The sequence below is a fragment of the Chrysochloris asiatica genome, unplaced genomic scaffold (assembly GCF_000296735.1).
Source record: "Chrysochloris asiatica unplaced genomic scaffold, ChrAsi1.0 scaffold00198, whole genome shotgun sequence".
In the NCBI taxonomy this organism is placed as follows: Eukaryota; Metazoa; Chordata; class Mammalia; order Afrosoricida; family Chrysochloridae; genus Chrysochloris; species Chrysochloris asiatica.
In genome coordinates, this window is record NW_006408716.1 from 2,102,113 (window position 1) to 2,125,114 (window position 23,002).

The following is a 23,002-nucleotide window of genomic DNA, read 5'->3' on the forward strand; positions in this document are numbered from 1 at the left end:
AACCCACCAGCCACTCCTTGGAAACCCTATACAGGGTCACTATGAGTCAGTGGCACTTATATGGCACTTCACAACAACCACAACATCAAAGGAACATTCCAACATACACTGAGCCATTCCCTTAGGTTTGAATATTTAGATTGCTTCACTTTTTTTTTTTTGTAAGGAACTTTGGTGGTGATGGTTAAACACTGGGTTACTGATAGAAAGGATAAAAGATAAGAGTCTGCTTCTATAAAGTCTTCAGCCCTGGAAACTGTGGGGCAGTTCTAATAGGATTACTTTGAATTGAAATCAACTGAACAACAACCAGTTTGGTTCTTTCTTTAATATTTTTGCTGTCCTGTGCAACTCCACAATTTGGAACATCCTTTTTCCCCCCCTATGACTAGCATTGTTTTCTTAAGATACAGCCCAAGATTTGAAATTTCTGCATCAAAAAATATGAGTGCCTACGAGCTGTTGCCAAATCACCTTTCTGGAGTGGCCACTGTTGACTCTATTCCCTACTTCCTGCACCAGCACGGGGGCTCTTTCCAGCTTTAAATGTTTACTAATTTAAAGTGTTGAAGAGCAAAGATGTCAGCTTGAAGACGAAGGTGCGCCTGACCCAAGCCATAGTATTTTCAATAACCTCATATGCATGCGAAAGCCGGACAGTGAATAAGGAAGACCGTAGAAGAATTGACGCTTTTGAGTTACGGTGTTGGAGGAGAATATTGAAAATGCCATGGGCTGCCAAAAGAACCAATAGATCTGTGTTGGAAGAAATGCAGCCAGAGTGCTCCTTGGAGGCCTGAATGGCCAAACTTCGTCTCTCATACTTGGGACATATTGTCAAGAGGGACCAGTCACTGGAGAAGGATATCATGTTTAGTAAGGTGGAGGGTCATAGAAAAAGAGGAAGACCCCCAGCGAGATGGATTGGCCAAGTGGCAGCATCGATGGACTCAAGAGTGGCAACAATAGTGAGGTTGGCCCAGGATCGGGCAGTGTTTCGTTCTGCTGTACATAAGGTCACTATGAGTCGGTACCAACCCGATGGCACCTAACAACAACAACAATTCTGTGGGAGAAAGTTGTCTCTGTCTCCCTCTACCTTATATGTTCACGATTCCTGGTGATGGGACTACTTCCTTGTCTATTGACCATCTTCTCATTTGGGCATCACTTTGCCTATTTGCAATCTTACCTTTTCCTCCCACTATCTTCTTCAGCCCACCCCATGTGTGTTCATTCCTATCTTTGGTTTTGCCTCTTTCCACATCTCTGTGCCGGCCCCTCCATCTCTGGGAGCACCCCTGGGTAACACTACTTTTCACCTTTATTTAGCCCTTCCCCCCCACTTAGCCCACCCGTGTGCCCTCCCCACCCCCCAGCACCCTCCTAAGCTTCCTGTCATTGCCCCTGCCTGATCGTCCCTATGGCTGTGACTCCTCAGGACACACCTCCTGGGAACAGCATCTTTAAGGTCCGTGCGTTGGACAGGGACACCGGCTCTGGAGGGAGTGTCACCTACTTCTTGCAGGTAAGCTGGGACATACCCAGAGGCCCCAGGCTAGAGGGGACATCAGACAGCCTTACCTCCATTGTCAAAGCCCTTTGGTCAAAGATTTCCAGGATGCCACATGTGGTCCTAAAGGGTCTCAGGAACACATGGGTAGGGCGCACAGGTGGGATCAAACCACAGGTCTGGAACAAAAGCCTTTTTCCTCTGACTGGTCCACCTGGGAAGTCTTTCAGGTGGTCTGCTTCTTCTCTCTCTCCAGATCTCCCAGACCCCCAACCCCTTCCTCAGGAGAAGGCCAAGGACTTTGTACCCACTCAGGGTGGATAGAACCTGCGTGGGTCTAGAACAGCCAACAAGAAAAAGAACAGAGGGGACAAATGTCATAAAGGGCCAGGGCCCAACCCATCTCTCCCTAAGCTTGGCTTCCTTTCTGGCCCCTCCCCAGAACTAGCTTCACTGCCTCATTGGTGCTTGTTTCTATGATATTCACTCTTCTCTTCACATCTAATCTCCTGCACATACAACGTTCAAAGTTGTATAGCTACAAACACAAGCTTTGGCCAAATCCCCTGGAACCCAGGAGCTCTGGAGAGACCCGCCACATACCATTCGTGTGACCTTTGAGACGTTATTTGATTTCCTAGAGCACTTTCCTCATGTGCAAAAGGGAAATCACAATAGTACCTCCTTGCTGGGCTGTTGTGAGAAGTAAATACACACAAAGCATCTATAACTGCATCCGGCCCACAATGACCTGCCTAGCTGAGGGGCCTTTCTGAGCTCCCTGTCCATTCCACCTCCCAAAGGTGCTCCTCACCTGCCTTCCTCAGACTTCCAGATCATCTCCTGAGCCTCCCCCTTGATGCTGTGGTGGATAGAACTATAGCCACTTCAAGATGCAGTATAGAGACCCGAAAGCTTTCCTCCTGCACTCTGACTCTCAGCTCCTGCCCTTCCTTCCAGTCTAGCGCTCTTTGTTGATACGCAGACATTTGGAAACTTAGCCCAAAGCTGAGCCTAATTTTTTTTCCCAGCGGAGAGAGGAGATGAGAATGTACTGGAAAGGAATACTCCTGGTGTTGAGTTGGGAAGTAACAGGGGAAGCCTAGACTCCCATGGAAGGGGACCCATGGGATCAGAAAAGTGAGGACCCCTCTTGGGTAAGCACAGTGGGTGACCTCAGAAACCCACCCTGTCCTTACCCTTGCAGAACTCACGTGCCACCAAATTTTCCATGGACCGCCACAGTGGTGTGCTTCGCCTGAGGGCAGGGACCACTCTGGACTATGAAAAGGCCCGGACTCACTTTGTCACAGTGGTTGCCAAGGTAACAGATAGGGTTAGTTGGGAAAGCAGTCTATCAGGAGATGCGGACCTTGTACTGGAACACAGGATGGGGGCAATTTGGAGAGCAAGTGGGGGAGCAGCTGCTGGGGGTCTCTGTGGGGCTTGCTGGTCAGGACACTCTTGTCCCCTCATGCCCCCATGATCTGGCCCTTGGTGACTCTATCTCCCTTGTCAAACTGTTCACCCTACTGCCTCCTGTCTGCGTGGCTAGTTACCTACCTGAGCCTCAGTTTCCTTCTCTGTAACGTATGGAAACACTGCCCTGTCCTGTGGCTTCACTAAGCCCCTGGTAATTCTAAAGGGATGGGTGTGGGATTGGAGCTTCCTTCGTGGCTGTTCAAGTCAGGTGGTCTCTCTCCTCCAAGAGCAGCCATTCCTCTGGGCCAAGAGTTCTCTCTTGTGGGAAGGCCACACAGGAGTTCTGAGCTGCACCCCACCCATCTCATTACTCTGGGCATCTTGGCTGTCCACGCCTGTGCTGGACGTCTATCACAAACTCTCGGGATACCAGACCAGTCAGACCCTAGGAAGGTTTCCCCACCTCCAGTTTGTACATAGTAGATCTTCTAGAGGTGTTTGAGGCTTGGTTCCTCAAGACGGTAAGGTGGGAATGTGGCTCTGACCCTTGTCCTCAAAGACAAGCAACGTTTCCAAAGGCATTGACCTCACTGGCCACTAAACATCAGCTCTTTTAGTGTCTCCATCCCCATCCCCATCAGGTGAGAATCATTTCCAATTTACCCAGAAGCAGACAGAAAGACAAAGAGGGTGGCAGCTTCACAGCCAATGTCTAAAGCTAGATTTTAACTCTAAGCCCAACTCCCAAGCAAGCTCCTCTTACTCTCCGCTCTTGCTCCAGGATGGCGGAGGGAGACTTCGGGGGGCTAACGTCGTGTTTTCAGCCACTACCACCATCACAGTCAGGGTGGAAGACGTCCAGGACACCGCCCCTGTCTTCGTGGGCATGCCGTACTATGGCTATGTCTATGAGGACAGCCTTCCGGTGAGTAGCTGTGCCTCTCAGCCCACTATCCCCCGGCAGAGGCTTCCCTACCCTGTCCCCACATTTCCCAGGATCCTCAGGGCTCAGCCCTGAATATGGAGGAAGAGTCACACACTAGTGTCTGCAGCAGGTGTTGGTGTAAGGAGTGGCCAGGCATGCCTCCCTCTCTCAAACCTGCCGCAGCCCAGTAGCCAGCACGGACACCAGAGGGCCCAGTGAGGCTGGCAGCTAAGAGGCTCAGATTGGGTCAGTGGCTTCCTTACTTCACTACTTCACGTCAGTCATAGGCTGTGGTCCCCTAAGGATGAGGTTCTATGTGCCTCCCAGTTCCAGATCTGCTAGGCCATTCAGATGAACCATTCTCCAGTGATGTGTGGCCTGAACCCCGGCAACCCCCAAGACACGCACTTGTCCACCTCCACCCCACCTCCTGCAGGCTCTGCTCAGAAGGTTGGCCTCAACTTCCCTCCCCATTCAGTGCAAATCTTGGCTCCTACTCCTATCTTCAGACACTCCAGAATTCACAAACTCCACGCCTCAGCCTGGCATCCAAGGCACAGCCCCTCCCCACTCTGGAGCCCTCGTGACCTGCCTTGCATCCCACTGTCTTGGCACACTGCCCTTGTCCCTACCTAAAGGTGTTCTGGCGTCCCTGCCCTTCTGAACCCACTTCAGCCTCCTCCGCCCCTAGCATCTTTGAGTTGGGAGTTCCCCAGCTTTGCTTCCAGGTGCTCTTTTCACACACACCTCTCTGAGCATGGCCACCTTAGGGTACAGCCCTATGCCCTCCTCCAATGAGACTGAAAGTCCCCAAGGGCAGAGACAGGATGAAACTACCCAGTGCTTTCAGGCCACACCCAGACCTCACCTGACTGAACCTCGGCATTCTCCGTGGACTGCAGAGACTTTCTTAACTTTCCCTTAAGCTATTTCAGACTTGATAGAACAATTAAAAATTGACTAAGGTCCATCCCATATGCTGGAACATGCTGAGATACACCCCTTCCCAGAAGCTGACAGCCTAGTGAGCAAGAGGAGAGCTTCTGGGCCATCAGGGGCTATAGGTAGGGAGCTGGGAGCTAAGAACTAAAAAGAGAATTTGGGGACAGGCTTCCTGAAAGAAAAGTAGCACTCGGACCACGTGGCACCCCTGCCAAAACCCTTTGAACAGAATCCCAGACCCCATAAACTAAAACCCTAATTCTTGCACTTTGCATTTGAGGCCCTCTCTGGCTTAACTCTCCTCTGATCCACATCCTCCGCCCTGTTCATGGACCTCTGGGGTAGAATGTAGACCAAGACTGGAGAGCCCAGAGACTGGAGAGAACTGAGTGTGGCGTGGGGAGAGAGAGGCTGGGGGTGCCCCTAGACAGCCCACGTGTCCAGCTTATATCAGGGAGAAAGCAGCAGGAGCCTGGCAGGCTCTCTATAGCCCAGAGCTCCCAACAGAGTGGGTAGGCCATGTTCCTGCTGCCACGCTGTCCAGTGATGGGGCAGTCTCTCGGGAGGCTGGTGCCCAGCTCTACCCACCAGCCTCAGCAGCTGCTCTTGCTCCCTAGGGCTCAGAGGTGCTGACCGTGATGGCCATGGATGGAGATGGGGGCAAACCCAACCACATTCTCTATAGCCTTGTAAATGGTGAGTCTGGTGGCTTACATTGCTGCTCTGATTCCGGGTGACCAGAGGGAGGTCCCATGTCTTGGGGTAGAATCTGAAGTTTCGGTGCAAGAAGAGGAGGGATCGGGTCCTTCTAGGCAGCATTGAGTCTTCTGGGGTGTGTGCCCCCACCACTTGCCATTGTGTCCAGCAATAGGGAGGGTTGTATGGGACCTAGACTGAGTCAGGGGGACAGGTGCGTGGGCCCCTTTAGCCTGGGCATACACACACTTGAAAGCAGGCAGCAAAATTTTCTACATTTTAAATTGCTACTTTTATTCTTTTTAATGTTTTGGCCTAGAGCAAAGAGCTGAATTAATTCAGTGGTGGCGTGCCATCCTCCTAGTCTAAGCGCTGTATGTGGATGAGAAAACTAAGGCTCAGAGACACAAAACGGGCATCCCAAATCCCCAACACGGGATTTGAACCTAAGTTTACTGACTTCAGAGTCCATGCTCTTTCCACAACTAGGTAGCAACTGAGCAGGCTGAACCATTCCTGGTGTCAAGCTGTCACATCTGGTACCGGATCCCAGACCTGTGTCTGCCTGTATGCTCCACCAAGACCCACTGAGTATTGGACCCTGTCTTCAGGACATGCCTGGGGCTCACGGCTCTTCCAGTTGCTCACACTGGAACAAACCCACCATTACATAAGACTCCTTTCCCTGGACACACAGACCCTGAATGGCTCCCCTCCCCTTCACTGCAAAACTGTATATCATTACAAATCATCCACGCCACCTCCCTCTCTCCCCCTCCTTCTCTGCTGTCCTCTTCTCTCCTTTCTCTCTCTTTCTCATCTCTTCCAGTCTCCTTTCTCTTCCCTTGCCCCCCTCACTTTCTTCTCTTCTTCTTCATTCTCTCTCTCTGTATCTCTCTCCTTTTCTCTTTCACACACACACACACACACACACACACACACACACACACAAGAGAAGTAAAGCAGTATGGAACTTGAGAGCTAGGCAGAAATGACTTCAAGACTCAGCCCTGCATTTACTGTCTAATCTTAATTTCTTAACCTCGCTGAGACTCAGTTTCCGCATTCACAAAGCCAGGACTATAGTATTGCACTCTACAGAGGAAACTGATGAGCTAGCTAATGAATGCATAGAGAGCAGGTGACACCTGACCCGGCATAGCTCCCTTCCGCCCCCTGTGGTCATGTGCGGAACTGCAGAGTGCATCTGATCTGTGACAGGGAGCGATGGAGCCTTTGAAATTAATGAGACGTCTGGAGCCATTTCTGTCACACAGAACCCTGCCCAGCTCCGGAGAGAGGTGTATGAGCTGCATATACAGGTATCCTCCCTCTGGCTTGCCCTTTGAGCCACCCCATCCCTACCTCCTGGCCAGGCTCTCTTCCTTGGGCCTTGGCAGCTTCCCCTTCCTAGAAAACCCTGGCGTCCTGGTGTGGCGCTGAGGGTTAATGCGCGGTACTGCCAAGTCGGTTTAATCTGCAAGGTCGGTGGTTCAGGCTCACCGGAAACCTTATACAGGATCGCCATGTGTTGGAACCGACTGGATAGCACTAACAACAAGTGCATGACAGTTCCACTTCCAACTCCTAGCTCCCTCAGTGAGCTCCACTCTGTTCAGGAAGCCCACCTGGCCCTGGAGGATCCCTTGGGTCTGGATCTCATAGTCTGGGGAGGGACTAGCTGTTGCCCCAGAAGCACCTACATCAGGTGCCTATGTGGAGGCTACACGGGTACACACCAAACCCCTGGAGGGGGTAGGTGAGATTTTACAGCCGGAGAGTTCTGAAGAGGCAGGAGCAGTGGGACTGAAGCGTGCCCTGAGCATGCAGGACCACACGGGTCCAGCAGCTGGTGGGATAGAAACCTTCCAGCCATGAGAACCAAGAGTCCAAGCTGAGGCATCAAGAGCCAGCAGGACTGGAGCAGAGTCCATGGTGGTGTGTAGAAGGGAATGAACACTCTGCCCTGTACCCAGAGCATGCAATCTCCACACAGGAGCAACCCGCACTAGACCAACTGCTCTGCTGTAACCATCTTGACAGTCTTAATATTTGAACAAAGGGCCCATCACTTTCAATACACACTGGACCTGCCCAAAAGCAACCAAGAACCACTGAAAGGTTTTCAGCAGGATTAAAATCACATGGTAGAAAGTTCATTCTGACTGCTGACCAGGCCCGTGGAGTTCCCAGATTTGAAGAGCTTTATACATAATCATTTCTAGGACCTATGCTGAGAAATAATGATTTACTGTGTTTGGGGAAAGGCCAGGCTCCCAGGTGATCCTGGTACCAGTCCCAACCTAGTGGTGGTGGTGGTGTGCTGTGGAGTCAGTTCCAACTCATAGCGACCCTGTATAGGGTTTCTGAGGCTGTAAATCCTTACAGTAGCAAAAAGCCTCATCTTTCTCCCGCAGAACAGTTGGTAATTTCAAACTGCTGACTGTGAGATTAGCAGCCCGGCTCATAACCATGTACTATGGAATTGGTTCCAACTCATAGTGACCCTGCACAGGGTTTCCGAGGCTGTAAATCTTTACAGGAGCAGAAAGCCTCATCTTTCTCCCGCGAAACAGCTGGTAGTTTCAAACTGCCTACTGTAGCGTAGTGGTTACGAATCGGGCTGCGAACCTTAAGGTCAGTGGTTCGAAACTACCAGCCGCTCCGCGGGAGAAAGATGAGGCTTTCTACTCCCGTAAGGATTTACACCCTCGGAAACCCTGTACAGGGTCGCTATGGGTCGGCTCCGACTCGAAGGCACTTAACAACAACAACAACAACCTTGAAGTTAGCAGCCCAATTTGTAACCACTACGCTACCAGAGCTCCTTACAGTTTAGCATTATCCAGACTAGAATGTGGAAAGAACCGACTGGCCATCAGGAGGCGGTGCTGTTGATCAAGGGGACAGATCAAGAGGGCTTATAGGGGTGAGGGGAGGAGGAATGGCCGAAATGGACAATTTGAAAAACATGAAGGAGGCAGACTCCAGAGGAAATGCAGTCGGCTGCAGGTGAAGGGTAGGAGCAGGGAGAGGGAAGCTAGCTGGTGCCTGTGGTTGGAAACACTGGAGGGAAGGAAGGTGTGGTGAATGGCAATGTGTTGTTTCAGCAACATCCAAATTTGGATATGTAAGTTCAGAACTTGGGAGAGTAATTAGGTTAGAACACAGATAGCAGGAATGCCACAGGAGAAGGTGAGGTCATCCAGAGGAGGGCTATAGGGAGAGAGGAGCTGTTAGCCCAGCTCACAGCTGTGAGGGGCATCAGAGCTGAAGAGGGGAGTAAAAGAAAATAGAACCACACCGGTCAAGGGAATGGAGTCCTTAAGAAGGCAAAAGAGGGGGGGGGGCATGCAAAAGCAGTGTGGACATCGGTGCTCTCCACTGAGTTAGGGGTGTCAGAACTAAGTGGGATACAGCAAGTGGAAATGGCAGTTACAGGCTTCTGAGAAGGCAGAGTGGTATGGGGAAGCATCATACTTCTCAAAAGGAAGATCCTTTGAGGATAAGTAAGACCAGCGCAAACTTGCAAAACAAGGGAAAAGGAGGCTCTTCAAGAGGGGCTGGTGGCCTCCCATAGAGAAAGTACATATGGACTCTAAGTTCAGGTTGCAGAAAGGTAACAGCTTGAAGAACCACACTTAAACCATTTTCTGTGGGTTCAAGGTCTAGATCTAGGCCCAGCTTAGCAAGCTCAGGGTCATTCACCTAGCTGCAATCAAATTGTCAGGCAGGTCTTGGGTCTCATCTGAAGGCTCGACTGGGGAAAGTTTCATTGCTAAATTCACTCACATGACTGTGAGCAAGACTCAGCACTTTGTGCGTTGTTGGGTGAAGAGCCTCAGTTTCTTGCTGGCAGTTGGTTAGAGATCACAGTTCCTTGTCACTGGGGCTCTCAAGTCGATGCCAGCAAAGGAAGGTGCAGTCTCTGGTAGCTTGATCCCAAAGTGAGGAGTTCATCGTCTTCGCCACATTCTATTGGTCAGAAACAAGTTGCTAAGCCTGCCCCCTTTTAAGGAGAGAGGACTACACAAATACCAGAAGTGGGACCATCGGGGCATCTTGGAGTCTCCCGTCACAAATTCATAGCCCCTGTCCCCATCCAGGTGACTGAGGTCAGCTCTGCAGGCCTCCCAGCTGCCCATTCCATGGCCCCAGTCACCATCAGGATCGTGGACCTCAACAACCACCCCCCAACATTCTACGGAGAGACTGGACCCCAGAACAGGTTTGAGCTGTCCATGTTTGAGCACCCGCCCCAGGGAGAGATCTTGCGGGGCCTCAAGATCACTGTTAATGACTCTGACCAGGTACGTTGTCCTGCCCTTTACCCTGCCTGCCCATAGTCTGCTCAGAGCCCAACACAACCCGATTCTGGATTCTGCGTCAGGCTTGTCACAGGGGCCAGGCAGGTAACAACAATGGAGGGAGCGAGAGGGGCTAGCCAAGAGAGGTGGGACGGCAGCTAATCAAATCCTCCATTTACCTTAAAGGTATTTGTAATCAATTAGAAAAGAAAAGCTTAAAGGTATTTGTAATCAATTAGAATCATCTGGCCCATAGAGTAGGAGTTTGTGGGTACATCCAGTCACCCTCTCAGCCTGGCACAGGGTCTAGTATGTGTTTATTAATTTGCGTACTGCTTATCGCTGGCTAGGAGATTGGTAACCTTAAACATCTTCATCACTGGTGAGGAGCCTTGTTCCCTTTACCTGTAGAAAGAGGCAGTAATGCTGACCTCCCAGGGTTAAGGTTATATGAAGGCAGGAAGCTTAGTACAAATACATAATTAATTTATACTCACATTTATTTCTCCTATTTCTCTTTCCAAACTCTATTGTCCAGGGAGCCAATGCCAAATTTAATTTGCGATTGGTGGGACCTGGGGGCATCTTCCGAGTGGTACCCCAGACAGTGCTGAATGAAGCCCAAGTCACCATCATCGTGGAGAATTCAGCCGCTATTGACTTTGAAAAATCCACAGTGCTAACCTTCAAGGTAGGTGGAGCTGTGCACTTCCCTCAGGGGGCCCCGGAGCTCAGACCAGTGGCTGGATTCATTCCTAGGAGATCCCTCTTACTCTAGGCTCCTCCTGGTCCTAATCCTGCCCCTGTGTCTTCTGCTGCAGCCAATTTGGGGAGCAGGAGAAGGGAGAGGAAGAAGGGGATTAGACAGAGCCTCATGGAGTTCCTCAGCTCCTAAACCACCACAATCCACAAGAACACAAGGGAGGGTCCGAGGAGCACTATTAACAGAATTTAATAGGTTAAGAGAGAAAAAACTATTTACTTATCAGGATGGTTGTTTTCTCATATGCCTTTTTTTCCAGCTGTTAAAATGCATGTTTAATTCATGGGTTACATTATACCAAGTTAAGATGGAGACCATGCCAAGAGAAAAACAGAATCACAGAAGGCCCAGGATTTTAGTTAGAGTCAGCTTTTCAAACAATAGATGTTGCATTAAGATTGTTGTTGGTACGCGTTAACGAGTCAGTTTTGACTCGTAGTGGCAGAGTTTCCAGGACCAGCTGGTAGGTTTGAAAAGCCAACCTTGCAGTTAGCAGTTCAGTACTTATCCAAGAGCATCACACCAGGAAGAATAGTAGGGACGTTTTTCCCTCTGTGATGTTAAATAAAAGAGAAAAATGTATATATAATGTTAAATAAGTGACGGAAAAGGTGAATTCTTATGTTTTCGCCCTTATTTATGGATATCCCTGTTTGTGTGAGGGTCTGTGGGATGTAAAAAAGAGCTACCTGACTCCACCATAGCAGCTACAGTGCAGCATAGACATATGGTCTGTTGGTATTGTTAGATGCCGTTGAGTCAGCGCCGACTCATTGTGACCCTATGCACAACAGAGCGAAACGTTGCTCAGCCCCACGCCAATGTCAGACTAGTTGCTAACCCTGAACCCATCGGAGCCACAACTGTCAACTGTGCTTATCAGTCTTGTTGGGGAGACTTTTGCATTTACTCCAATGCTCCATTATACCAAACATGATGTCCTCTCCAGACACTGGTCCTTCCTGATACTATGAACGAAGTATGAGAGATAAAGTCTCACCCTCTTGACTTCCAAGTAACACTCTGGCTGTACATTTTCCAAGACAGATTTGTTTGTTCTTTTGGCATTCCATGGTACTTTTAATATTCTCCTCCAACACCATAACTCAAATGCATCAATTCTTCTACAGTCTTCCTTATTCTCTGTCCAACTTTCACATGCATTCTCATATGCCTTTTGACATCTGTCATCTTGTAGTACTGTGGTCTAATGCACTGGACTGCAAGGTCGGTTTGAACCACAAGGTTGGTGGTTCAAGCTCACCAACCGATTCTTGGAAACCCTATACAGGGTCACTATGAGTTGGAACCAACTCAAGGCACTTAACAACAATAACAGGAACATCTGTTAACATGAATACTGTGGCAGAACAGGCAAAAATAATTCTTTATATTATTTAAGTTATATTGTTGTTGTGAAGTGTCGTTGAGTTGATCCCGACCCATAGCAACCCTGTATAGGGTTTCTGAGGAACAGCTGGTGAGCTTGAACCACCAAACTTGAAGTTCAAACGGCTTTGCAGTCTGGCGCATTAACCCACAGCGCCACACCAGGACATGTAAATAATGTATATTATTTCTAATATAGCAGTAATGTAGTAATGCCAAACAATCAATGCTTTGTTGCTGAGTCAATTCCAACTCATAGGAACCTTATAGGACAGTGTGAAACTGCCCCATGGCGTTTCTAAGCCTGTAATATTTACAGAAGTAAACTGTAACATCATTCTACCATGGACCTGCTGATGGGTTCAAACTGCTGACTTTTCAGATAGCAGCTGAGCACTTAACCACATCACCACCTGGGATCTTAATGTAATAGTAATACTTATTTGTTGTTGTTGTTGTTAAGTGTCATGGAGTTTGTTTCAACTCATAGTGACCCTGCATGGGGATTCCAAGGAGCAGCTGATGGGTTTGAACTGCTGACCTTGTGGTTAGCAGTCCAGTACTTATCCTAGAGTATCACACCAGGAGTCCAGTTAGTAATGGTTATTTGTTGTTGTTAAGTGCTGTCAAGTTGGTTCCAACTCACAGCAACCCAGTGGCTGGTGAGTTTGAACCGCTGACCTTGCAATTCAAACCAACCTTGAACTCAAGTGCTTATCCTATGGCGTCACACCAAGACTCCTAGTAACAGTAAACATAAATACTTGCTGAATATTATTTCAGTTGTTATAGTTACTTGTAACTGTAAACACATACACGTTAGTACTTATAGCATCTTGCTTAAAAGTAAATTACTAAAGCATTCTGTGAGTCCGGAAAAACACATGGGTGCCTACAATCACCAAGCTATTTAACAGTATCCTTGGACATGTACCCAGTGAAACTAGGTATAAAAAGAAATAAAAGCTGTAAACATTAGATAAAAGCATCACTCATTATTTACTGTTTACTTAGAATACCTAAGACAAACGATTGAAAACTGTTAGAAACATAACAAAGTTATTAATATGACTGATTAGAAAATTAATATGTAAACCCCAATAATTTTTCTATATTAAAAATAGCAATGATAAAATATAATGGATTAAAATATTCTCTCTTATAATAATAATCAAATGATTCAATTCTTATAAATTACCATGAAAAAAAAATGTGAATTACCTAAATGACAAAGAATGCAAAATTTCACAAAAAGTTATACAGAAGGTAAAAAACCTTGTTAAATAAACAAAAAAAAGAACCTCAGTCTCCTTAAAGTAACAAATAATTCAATGCAACCCCAACTAAATCCTAGCCAGAATTTGGGGGAACGAAAGGCTGGAAGAGAGCTTGAAAAATTATACGGGTTTTTGTCTGGAGACACTGGTTATTTTTAGGTGCTGCAGAGTCAATCCTGACTCATAGTGACCTTATGCACAACGTAGTGAAATACTGCCCATTCCTGTACCATCTTCACAATTGTTCCTCTTCAGCCCATTGCTGCTGTTACGGTGCCAGTTCATGTCTTAGGGGGTCTTCCTCTTTCTCGTTGACCCTCCACTTTACCAAGAGTGATGTTCTTCTCCAGGGACTGGTCCCTCCTGATGATATGTCTGAAGTATAAGAGATGAAGTCTCACCATTCTGGTTTCTAAGGAGCATTTTGACTGCACTTTTCCAACATAGATTTATTTGTTCTTTTGGCAGTTTATGGTACTTTTAATATTCTCTTCCAACACTCTAACTCAAATGCATCTATGCTTCCATGGTCTTCCTTATTTACTGTCCAACTTTCACATGTATATGATGAGGTTACTGAAAATACCATGGCTTGGGTCAGGCGCACCTTAGTCCTCAAGCTGACATCTTTGCTCTTTAACACTTCAAAGATATCTTCTGCAGCAGATTTGTCTAATGCAATATGTCGTTTGATTTCTTGACTACTGCTTCCATGAGTGTTGATCCTAGCAAAATGATGTTTTAGACAACTTCAATCTTTTCTCCATTTATCTTGATGTTATTTATTGGTCCAGTGGTGAGGAATTTTGTTTTCTTTACATTGAGGTGCAACCCATACCTAAGATTGTGGTCTTTGATCTTTATTACTGGTATTTTAAGTCCTCTTCACTTTCAGCAAGCAAGGTTGAATCATCTGCATATCACAGGTTGTTTGTTGATGAGTCTTCCTCCAATCCTGATGCCACATTCTTCTTCATGTAACCCAGTTTTTTGGATTATTTGCTTAGCATACAGGTTGAATAAGTATGGTGAAAGCATACTTATTCAAGCACAGTTTAAATTCAAGTACGATTTAAAGCCACTAAATACTTTTAAAGACATACATCTTTCCTGGTTTTAAACCATTCAGTGTCCCCTTGTTCAGTTCGAGCAACTCTAAAGGTTCTTCATGAGCACAAGTAAGTGTTCCTGAATACTTATTCTCTGCAATTTTGTCTGTAGCTTGTCATGATCCACGCTGTCAAAAGCCTTTGCATACTCAATAAAGTACAGGTAAACATCTTTCTGATACCCTCTGCACTTAGCCAAGATCCATCTGACGTCAGCAATGATATTCCTCATCTGAATCCAAGTTCAACCTCTGGTAGTTCCCTGTCAGTCTACTGTTTCAGCCATTTTAAAATTACCTTTAGCAAAATTTTACTTGCCTGTGTGATATTAATGTTATCGTCCAATGCTTTCTGCATTCCATTGTGCCACTTCTCTTGGGAATTGGCACAAATATGGATCTCTTCCAATCAGTTGGCCAGGTCACTGTCTTCCAAATTTTTGGCATAGATTAGTGATTGCCTCCAGTGCTGAATCAGTTTCTTGAAAGATTTCAATTTGTATTTCATCAATTCCCAGACCCTTGTTCTTTGCCAATGCCTTCAGTGTACCTTCTGTCAGTACCACTGGCTCTTGATCGCATGTTACCTGTTGAAATAAACATTGACCATTTCTTTTTGGTACAGTAACTCTGTATATTCCTTCCATCTTCGTTTGATGCTGTCAGTATCATTCAACATTCTGCCCATAGAATCTTTTCAATATTTCAAGTCAAGCCTTGAATTTTTTCTTCGGTCTTTTATCTTAAGAAATGCTGAGCATGTTCTTCCCTTTTGGTTTTCTAACTTCAGGTCTATGTACATTTCATTATAGTATTTGACTTTGTCTTTTTGAGCTGCCCTTTGAAATTTTCTGTTCAGCTCTTTTGCCTCCTCATTTCTTACATTTGCTTTAGCATCTCTATGCTGAGAACACGTTTCAAGGTCTCATTTGACATCTATTTTGGTCTTTTCCTTCTTTCTTGTCTTCCTAATGACCTTTTGCTTTCTTCCTGTATGGGGTTATTGATGTCATCCCCTAATTCTTGAGGTCTTTGGTCACTAGTGTCTAATGCATCCATCTGTTCTTATGATGATCTCTAAATTTAGGTGGGATATGTTCAAGGTCATATTTTGGCTCTCTTAGACATGTTTTAAATTTCTTCAGCTTCATCCTGAACTTCATCCTGAACATCAATGAGCAATTGCTGGTCTGTTGCACAGTCTGCCCCTGGCCTGGTTTAGGCTGATGATATGGAGCTTTTCCACCATCTCTTTCCACAGATTTCATAAATTTGATTCCTATGTACTCCATCTGGTGAGGTCCATGCATATAGTCATCTTTTAAGTTGTTTATGAAAGATATTTATAATGAATAAGTCATTGGTTTTGCAAAATTCTGTCATGAGATCACTAGCATCTTTCTATCACCAAGGCCATATTGCCAACTACTGATCTCTCTTTCCAATCTTTACATCCAATCACCAGTAATTATCAATACATTGATTGCATATTTGATCAATTTCATACTGTAGAAGTTGGTGGGGTTCTTCAACTTCATCATGGCTCACTTTGTGGTTCATGTATAAATTTGAGCAATAGTAGTTTTGACTGGTCTTCCTTGTAGGTGGATGGATGCTATCCAATCATAGACAGCATTATACATCAAGACAGATTTTGAAATTCTCTTTTTGGTGATGAATTTCTTTTAATGACGCAATTTCTCTTCAATTTGCCATACCTGACATAGTAAGCCATATGATTGCCAGATTCAAAATGGCTACCATTACATTTAAGCTTACTAATGCCTAGGATATCGATCTTTTTGTGTTCCATATCATTTTAGGTAACTTCCAACTTTCCTGCATTCATACTTCATACATTCCATGTTTTGGTGATTAATGGATGTGTACAGCTGTTTCTCCTCATTTTAAGTTATGCCCCACCAGCAAATGAAGGTCCCAAAAGCTGTACTCCATTCACATTATCATGGCCCACTCTAGTTTAAGGAAGCAACTCTTCCCCAGTCCTATTTTGAGTGTCTTCCAACTTGAGGGGCTCATCTTCCAGCACTATATCTGACAATATTCTGATGCTATTCATAATGTCTCAATATTCAATATTTTGGTGCTGACGGTGTTTTGCTGCTATTCATAAACTTTTCAGTGGCTAAACATTCAGAAGTAGTCCATCTCTCCTTGTTCCTAGTCTGTCTTAGTCTAAAAGCTCAGCTGAAACCTGTCCACCATGGGGAAAAAAGAGTATGAGGCAGGAACTTGATGTTAAATTATATTATAGAGCAAAGTCATTTTAAAATTAGGACCAAGAAAGACAAAAGAAATCCATTAAATACTAAAGGGGAACTTAGTGGGTGAAAAACACATTATTACAAGTCAATGGAGAAAATGAGATATTAAGCAATGCATGGCATTGGGGAATCTTCTGCTTCAGGGAAAAGTCAGCATGACAAGGTGTCTTGTCTTCAGTGATACCTTTGCAGGTGGGGGCAGGAATGGCTTGTGTGCAGCCGAGATTCCAAGACAAGGCAGGGAGAACCGAGCCAGCTCTGGGGACACAAGGTAGGAAGGCTCACCACAGACAGCTGACAGCCACCTGTTTTCCTTCCTTCCCCCAGCTCCTGGCCATCGAAGTAAACACCCCTGAGAAGTTCAGCTCCACTGCAGATGTGGTGATCCAGCTCCGAGATACCAACGACAATGTCCCCACATTCACCTCTCACTACTACATTGCCAGGATCCCCGAGAATGCTCCAGGGAACTCGAACGTGGTGGCTGTTACAGTGGGTTGATTACTGTTACAAGGTCTGGGGATGGGTAGTTATCCACAGAAGGGACAGCACAGATCCCTTGTAGTCTTGCAAAATCAAAGTCTGGGCCACATTGTAAAGCCCACTCTCATTAGCTGTAATCTTCTGCAAGCTGCTTCCCTCCTCTAAGCCTCAGCTTCTTAATCTGTAGACCGGGGACTATGATGAGGACCTTTGTTTAAACCCTAGCACAGGGTATAGGAAGCACACCTCTTCTTCCCCCATTTATAAAGCAGGAATAAATGCCTTTCCAGACCTCAATCTTTTGATTCCCCCCAACACTTGAGACCTCTTCAGGGGAACATAAAGATTCTAGGACAGGCCTCCAGATCAGCTTCCTCCCAGTTGGGCACCCCAACTTCCCCTTGTTTTACAGACAAAGCAGCCCTCACAATCTTGAGCTGCCGCTATGCCCAGACAAAAGGACAGGTACCACTGTGAGCTTTTTCTCTTTCAGGCTGTGGATCCAGACACAGGCCCCTGGGGCAAAGTCAAATATTCCATCTATGGAACTGGGTCTGAACTGTGAGTAGAGCTAGACGTACAGCCACCCAGGCTGGGGATTTGGGAGTCATGAGGGTGGAAGGATCAGAGGGAAATGCAGGAGGAAGTTGGTAGGGACTACATCCTGGGTTGCCAATGTGAGCATGGGAGTGAGGAGTGGAAGGGAACAATGGAGAGTCTGGGCAGAACTGTGGGCACACTTAGAAAGGCATTTGCAAGTGGAAGAGAGGAGAGTTATATCATTGCTGGAAGAGCACAAAAGTAAAAGATACCAGGCTGGGAGCGGCAGGCTGTGGAAAGGGTAGAAAGGCTACATTTTAGGCTATTAAAGCTCAATACTGATGGGTGAGTGAGTGGATAGGTTGTTCTGTCTTTCTCAGTCTGTCTGAAAGAATAAGGAGAGAATGGGGGAAACTTGGGGAAGCTACAACATACCTATTGTAGCTTCCAGAGGCAGCTCAGCAATGCAGACCTGTGTGTGTGTGCATGCACGCATGCATGTGTGCGTGTAAGCACATGTGTGAGGATGTGTGCACACATGTGTGCATAGGCGTGCACTACACACACCCATAAGCCTGCATGCTCAGTGCTCTGTGCCCAGCAGGTTCCTGATCCATCCCTCCTCTGGGATCATCTACACCCAGCCCTGGGCCAGCCTGGACGCCGAGACCACGGCCAGGTACAACTTCTATGTGAAGGCCGAGGATCTGGAGGGTAGATACAGCCTGGCTGAGGTGTTCATCGCTTTGCTGGATGTTAACGATCATCATCCCCAGTTCACACAGAACATCCAGGAGAAGACCATGGTGCTGGGGACCCCGTTGAAAATTGAGGTGGGCTTCAGAGATGGCTAGTTTTCTTTGGGTAGGAGTGTTCTTTCCCTTACAAGTCCTGTTTCAATGACTGCAAGAGGAATCATGGCATAAAAATGAAGCATATCAAGGTCAGCAGTTCAAAACTACCAGCTGTTCCGCGGGAGAAAGATGAGGCGTTCTGCTCCCGTAAAAATTAACAGCCTCGGAAACCCTGTACAGGGTCGCTATGAGTCGGAACCGACTCCACAGCACATAACAACCACAACAATATACATTTATACAAACATTTGCATCTTTAATTCAGAAACCCCATACAGCGTCACTGTAAGATGGAATCGACTTGTCAGCACTTAACAACTAACAACAAATATCTATATCCACATATAAGGAATCCTGGTGTTGCTGTAGGATGGTCTGCCCTCTTCTGGCCATGTAGCTGTACTAATTGCAAGGTTGGATAGTTCAAACCCACCAGCAGCTCCGTGGGAGTAAGATAAGGCTGTCTATCCAGCAAAGATTTACAGTCTCAGAAACGCTATATAGTGTCTTGATGAGTCAGAACCAACTCAGATGTAGTTGATTTGATTTGGTGGGGTTTATATTCATTTATATAAATATTTATGTATTTATATGCATATACATGATTCTTAAGGAGCTCTGGTAGCGTAATGGTTACGAATCGGGCTGCGAATCGCAAGGCCAGCAGTTTGAAACTACCAGCTGTTCCACGGGAGAAACATGAGGCTTTCTACTCCGGCAAAGATTTACAGCCTCGAAAACCCTGTACTGGGTCGCTATGAGTCGGAACCGACTCCACGGCACATAACCAACCATATGATTCTTACCATGTGAAAGGGACTTGGAGGTACTTTATATTTTACTTCACTGCCCATCCCAGAAACACCCCCTGAGAAGACATTATTGCCTTTTTACAATTGAAAGCATTGAGGTCAGACAGTTTCCTTGTAAATAGCTTCCTGCCTGCTTGCATGCCTCAGAGGCTGGTGCCTTGCCCCTCTCTCTCCATTGTTTTCCCACAGTGGAAACTCTGACACCAGATAGACTGGGCGTTGATCCCAACTCCCCCACATCTACCTTTATATCTCTGAACAACTCACATCTCCAAGTTTTCGTTTTTGCAGCTATAATACGGATTGAACAACACCTACTTCCTAGACTTGTTCTGAGAACAGACTGGGATTAATGTACATGTCCAGGTCTTGACTGGCTCAGAGGAGGGCACGCAATCCATTTCCCACCGACTCCAGAGATTCTGCCTTAGCCAATGTATGTATGGGGTACCACATACGATGGGGTCCTCAAAATCCAGCATTATCTGCCCCTCCTTGTGACAGGCCACAGACCACGATGCTGAGGAGCCCAACAATTTGGTGGACTATTCCATCACGCACGCAGAACCAGCCAACGTGTTTGATATCGATGCGCACACGGGCGAGATCCGACTGAAGAACTTCATCCGCTCCCTGGATGTCCTGCACAACATCACAGCTAGTGGCGATGGCACGTGGTCTCTGGAAGTCCAGGCCAAGGACCGCGGCTCTCCCTCCTTCAGCACCACAGCCTTGCTCAGGATTGACATCATAGACACTGAGGTGGGTGAAGAGCCCAGACAGATGCAGGTGGGGGTAGGAGTGAGAGTTGGGGGTGGGGTGTGTGGGCGTGGGCAGAGTCTAGAGGGCCAGTTTAGGCCTTTCTGCTACATGGCCAGAAGAGGGCAGACCATCCTTCCTATCGAAGAGCCTCAATGCTAGCCTATACTGGAACCACATAGGCTTCGGAGTCAGAGGACCTGGATTTGGAATCCTAGTTTGTTCAACTGTGTAACTTTGGGCTTTGCTAAGCCTCTATATCCTTTCACATAAAATAGGAAATATGCTGCCTTCTTCACACGGGTGTTGAGACAAAGACATGAAATCACTATGTATAGTTCTCAGCTCAGTAGCTGACAGGAAGCCGTTCACTTAAGGAGTTGGGAAGACAGGTTCCCCATGAAGTTAAGCAACATCTTTGGTGTCCCTGGGTGATCCAAGTGGTTAATGTGCCAACTGTTAATCAAAAGGTATGAGGTTCAAGTCCACCCAGAGGTACTTCAAAAGAAAGATCTGCTTTTGAAAAACAGCCATAAAGGCCCTATGAAGTATAGTTTTCCTCTGACAGATGGGGTCTCCATCATTCAACTGCCACTGGCTAAACCCTTGAAAGGACAATGTCCAGCGAAAGCAGACATTCTGAGTCTGACTATGGTTCTTGGCATCACATCTGTCTGTGTGCATTCTCCTGGAACATTGTCTGCAACACAGTCTCTATGCATACACTGTTTTCTGAACCCATAGTGCTCCCCAGATCTTCAAAGGGATCCTTGACCCCAGAAAATTTAGGAAACAGCAGGTCTAGTGACGCTCGGAGTCTGGTCTCTGTCTCAGGGACCAGGTGGGAACCACCGAATGCAGGGTGGGGTTCTTTCTTCCAGACGCTGTCCCGGGGCCCCATGGCGGCCTTCCTGATGCAGACCAAAGACAACCCCATGAAGGCTGTGGGCGTGCTGGCTGGTGTCATGGCCACCGTCGTGACCATAACTGTGCTCGTCTCCACCGCCACCTTTTGGCGCAACAGAAAGTCCAACAAGGTCCTGCCCGTGCGGCGTGTGCTCCGCCAGCGGCCCAGCCCTGCACCCCGCACTGTTCGCATCGAATGGCTCAAGTTCAGGAGAGCGAAAGCTGCAGCCAAGTTTATACTCAAAGAGGATGCTCCCAATGAGAACTGTAACAATAGGCTGGGAGGCTCACTGCTCCCCAAAGCTCCAGTCCCCCCACCTCTACCCAGAATAGTGCCCACCATGGGCACTGCCTCCTCGACTGTGCCTACGGTTTCTGGTTCATTGGCCCCCCAGAAGACCCAATGGTCGGCAAAGCCAAAGGCCTTGGGAAGCCCCATCCATTCATCTTTGGTTTCAGAGCTCAAGCAAAAGTTTGAAAAAAAGAGTATAGAGAAGAAGGCTTACTTCTAGAATGTGCCCTGGGTCCTCATGCCCCCACATGACTGTCCTGCTACTTGGATCTTGCTCCCCACCCTTTGTTCCTTAGGTCACCCTGTTCTATGCAGTGGTGGAACCCCACATTCAAAGCCCCAGCATCCCCTTTCTCTGGCTGTGGGATGCAGTTTTCCAGTAATTTTTGTTGCCCGGATTCTTGACGCTGTCTCAGTGCGCCTCTCTGCAGAGGCTGGGAACCAATGAGCAGCTCGCTTTTTGTGTCTGCCCTCCCAGCCCCTCAGATCCTATTGGTCAAGGAGCAGGGCTCCAGCCATCTCTGATACGGTGACAGCAGGGACCTCCAACTCTGGATCCTGGAGACTCCAGCTAAGAGCAGAGCAAGAACAGGGCCTCCGACTAGGCTAAGGTTGGAGGGCAGTGACATTTGGGAACTGGAGGAGAACTGTAGGCAGGGAGTGGGCAGTGATGCCCTAAGACCCCTGCTGGCTGCAGAACCATGCGTGGGGCTGTGAGAAGAAGACATTGGTGTTCGGTCAGAGTATAGGTCTCTGCTATGCCCAGTCGGACCAGGACATGATATAGGATGGGCTTTGTTGAAAGTGAGTGCAGACAACCTAAAGCTGCCTCAGACCCAGAAATGTCTACCTGAGAGATAACAGGAATAGCATCAGAGTCCCTCTCTGAGGGTCTACCTCACCAACAGTTCTTGAAGAGACAGTGAGGGACTATAGATGGACAACAGGACAGAGATCTGAGAGACACCATCTTCATGAGTAATCTTAGGATTGTTGTTCAAATCCCCAATCATTTTTTTCTTCAAACAAAGCAAGTCCTGTCTGCCTTGCTCATGGGTTTTGGATGAACACAGAAGAAGATAATGGTGATGAGGGTTTTAACAAATTGCAAAATGGCACAAATCTAAAATATTTTGTGAAGGTCAGTTCCCTGGGGTACAAGTCTTCCAGAAAGTATTTGCTGCCTCTCTGTGGCTCTGCTTAGCGCCCCCTGGAGGCTGGCAGGATGGGGTTAAGTACTCCTGATCACCCTCACCTCCCACCCCTGGAGCATTGTTCCATTCTTGCCCCCACATACCTTACAGCCTGGCCCACATACATACCTTACAGCCTGGCCAGCCACCAGCTATGGTTGGAGAGGACCAGTGAGGGCAGCCACAGCCAGTCCAAGCCTCTTTTTTGCTGAGATGAGAAAGATGCGTTCCCAAGAAAGGAGTGAAGTAGAACTTGGTCGGAGAGCCCTGGCTTCCTGAATCCTGAGCTTTTTTCTCCAGCTGGGACCCCCTTTATCAGCTAATGGTGGTCTCTCCAAGGAGAGAGGAAATGGAGGCCTCTATGGAGCTCTGGTAGCGTAGTGGTTACGAATCGGGCTGCGAACCTTAAGGTCAGCGGTTCGAAACTACCAGCCGCTCCGCGGGAGAAAGATGAGGCTTTCTACTCCCGTAAAGATTTACACCCTCGGAAACCCTGTACAGGGTCGCTATAGGTCGGACCCGACTCGATGACACTC

The 23,002-nt window shown here is 47.3% G+C and overlaps 1 protein-coding gene across 1 annotated transcript in view; it reads left to right on the top strand.

The window, feature by feature from the left end:
- The window catches only part of CDHR1 (cadherin-related family member 1), a 26,694-nt gene extending 5,201 nt beyond the window's left edge, over nucleotides 1-21,493 (top strand). The window contains exons 6-17 of the mRNA XM_006872452.1: nucleotides 1,442-1,528; nucleotides 2,721-2,837; nucleotides 3,717-3,860; nucleotides 5,420-5,498; nucleotides 6,720-6,820; nucleotides 9,605-9,808; nucleotides 10,344-10,496; nucleotides 16,955-17,119; nucleotides 17,604-17,671; nucleotides 18,255-18,483; nucleotides 19,821-20,078; nucleotides 20,957-21,493. Of these exons, the coding sequence (XP_006872514.1) occupies nucleotides 1,442-1,528; nucleotides 2,721-2,837; nucleotides 3,717-3,860; nucleotides 5,420-5,498; nucleotides 6,720-6,820; nucleotides 9,605-9,808; nucleotides 10,344-10,496; nucleotides 16,955-17,119; nucleotides 17,604-17,671; nucleotides 18,255-18,483; nucleotides 19,821-20,078; nucleotides 20,957-21,493 (2,142 nt within the window). The remainder of the gene's footprint in view (nucleotides 1-1,441; nucleotides 1,529-2,720; nucleotides 2,838-3,716; nucleotides 3,861-5,419; nucleotides 5,499-6,719; nucleotides 6,821-9,604; nucleotides 9,809-10,343; nucleotides 10,497-16,954; nucleotides 17,120-17,603; nucleotides 17,672-18,254; nucleotides 18,484-19,820; nucleotides 20,079-20,956) is intronic.
- The last annotated feature ends 1,509 nt before the right edge of the window (nucleotides 21,494-23,002 follow it).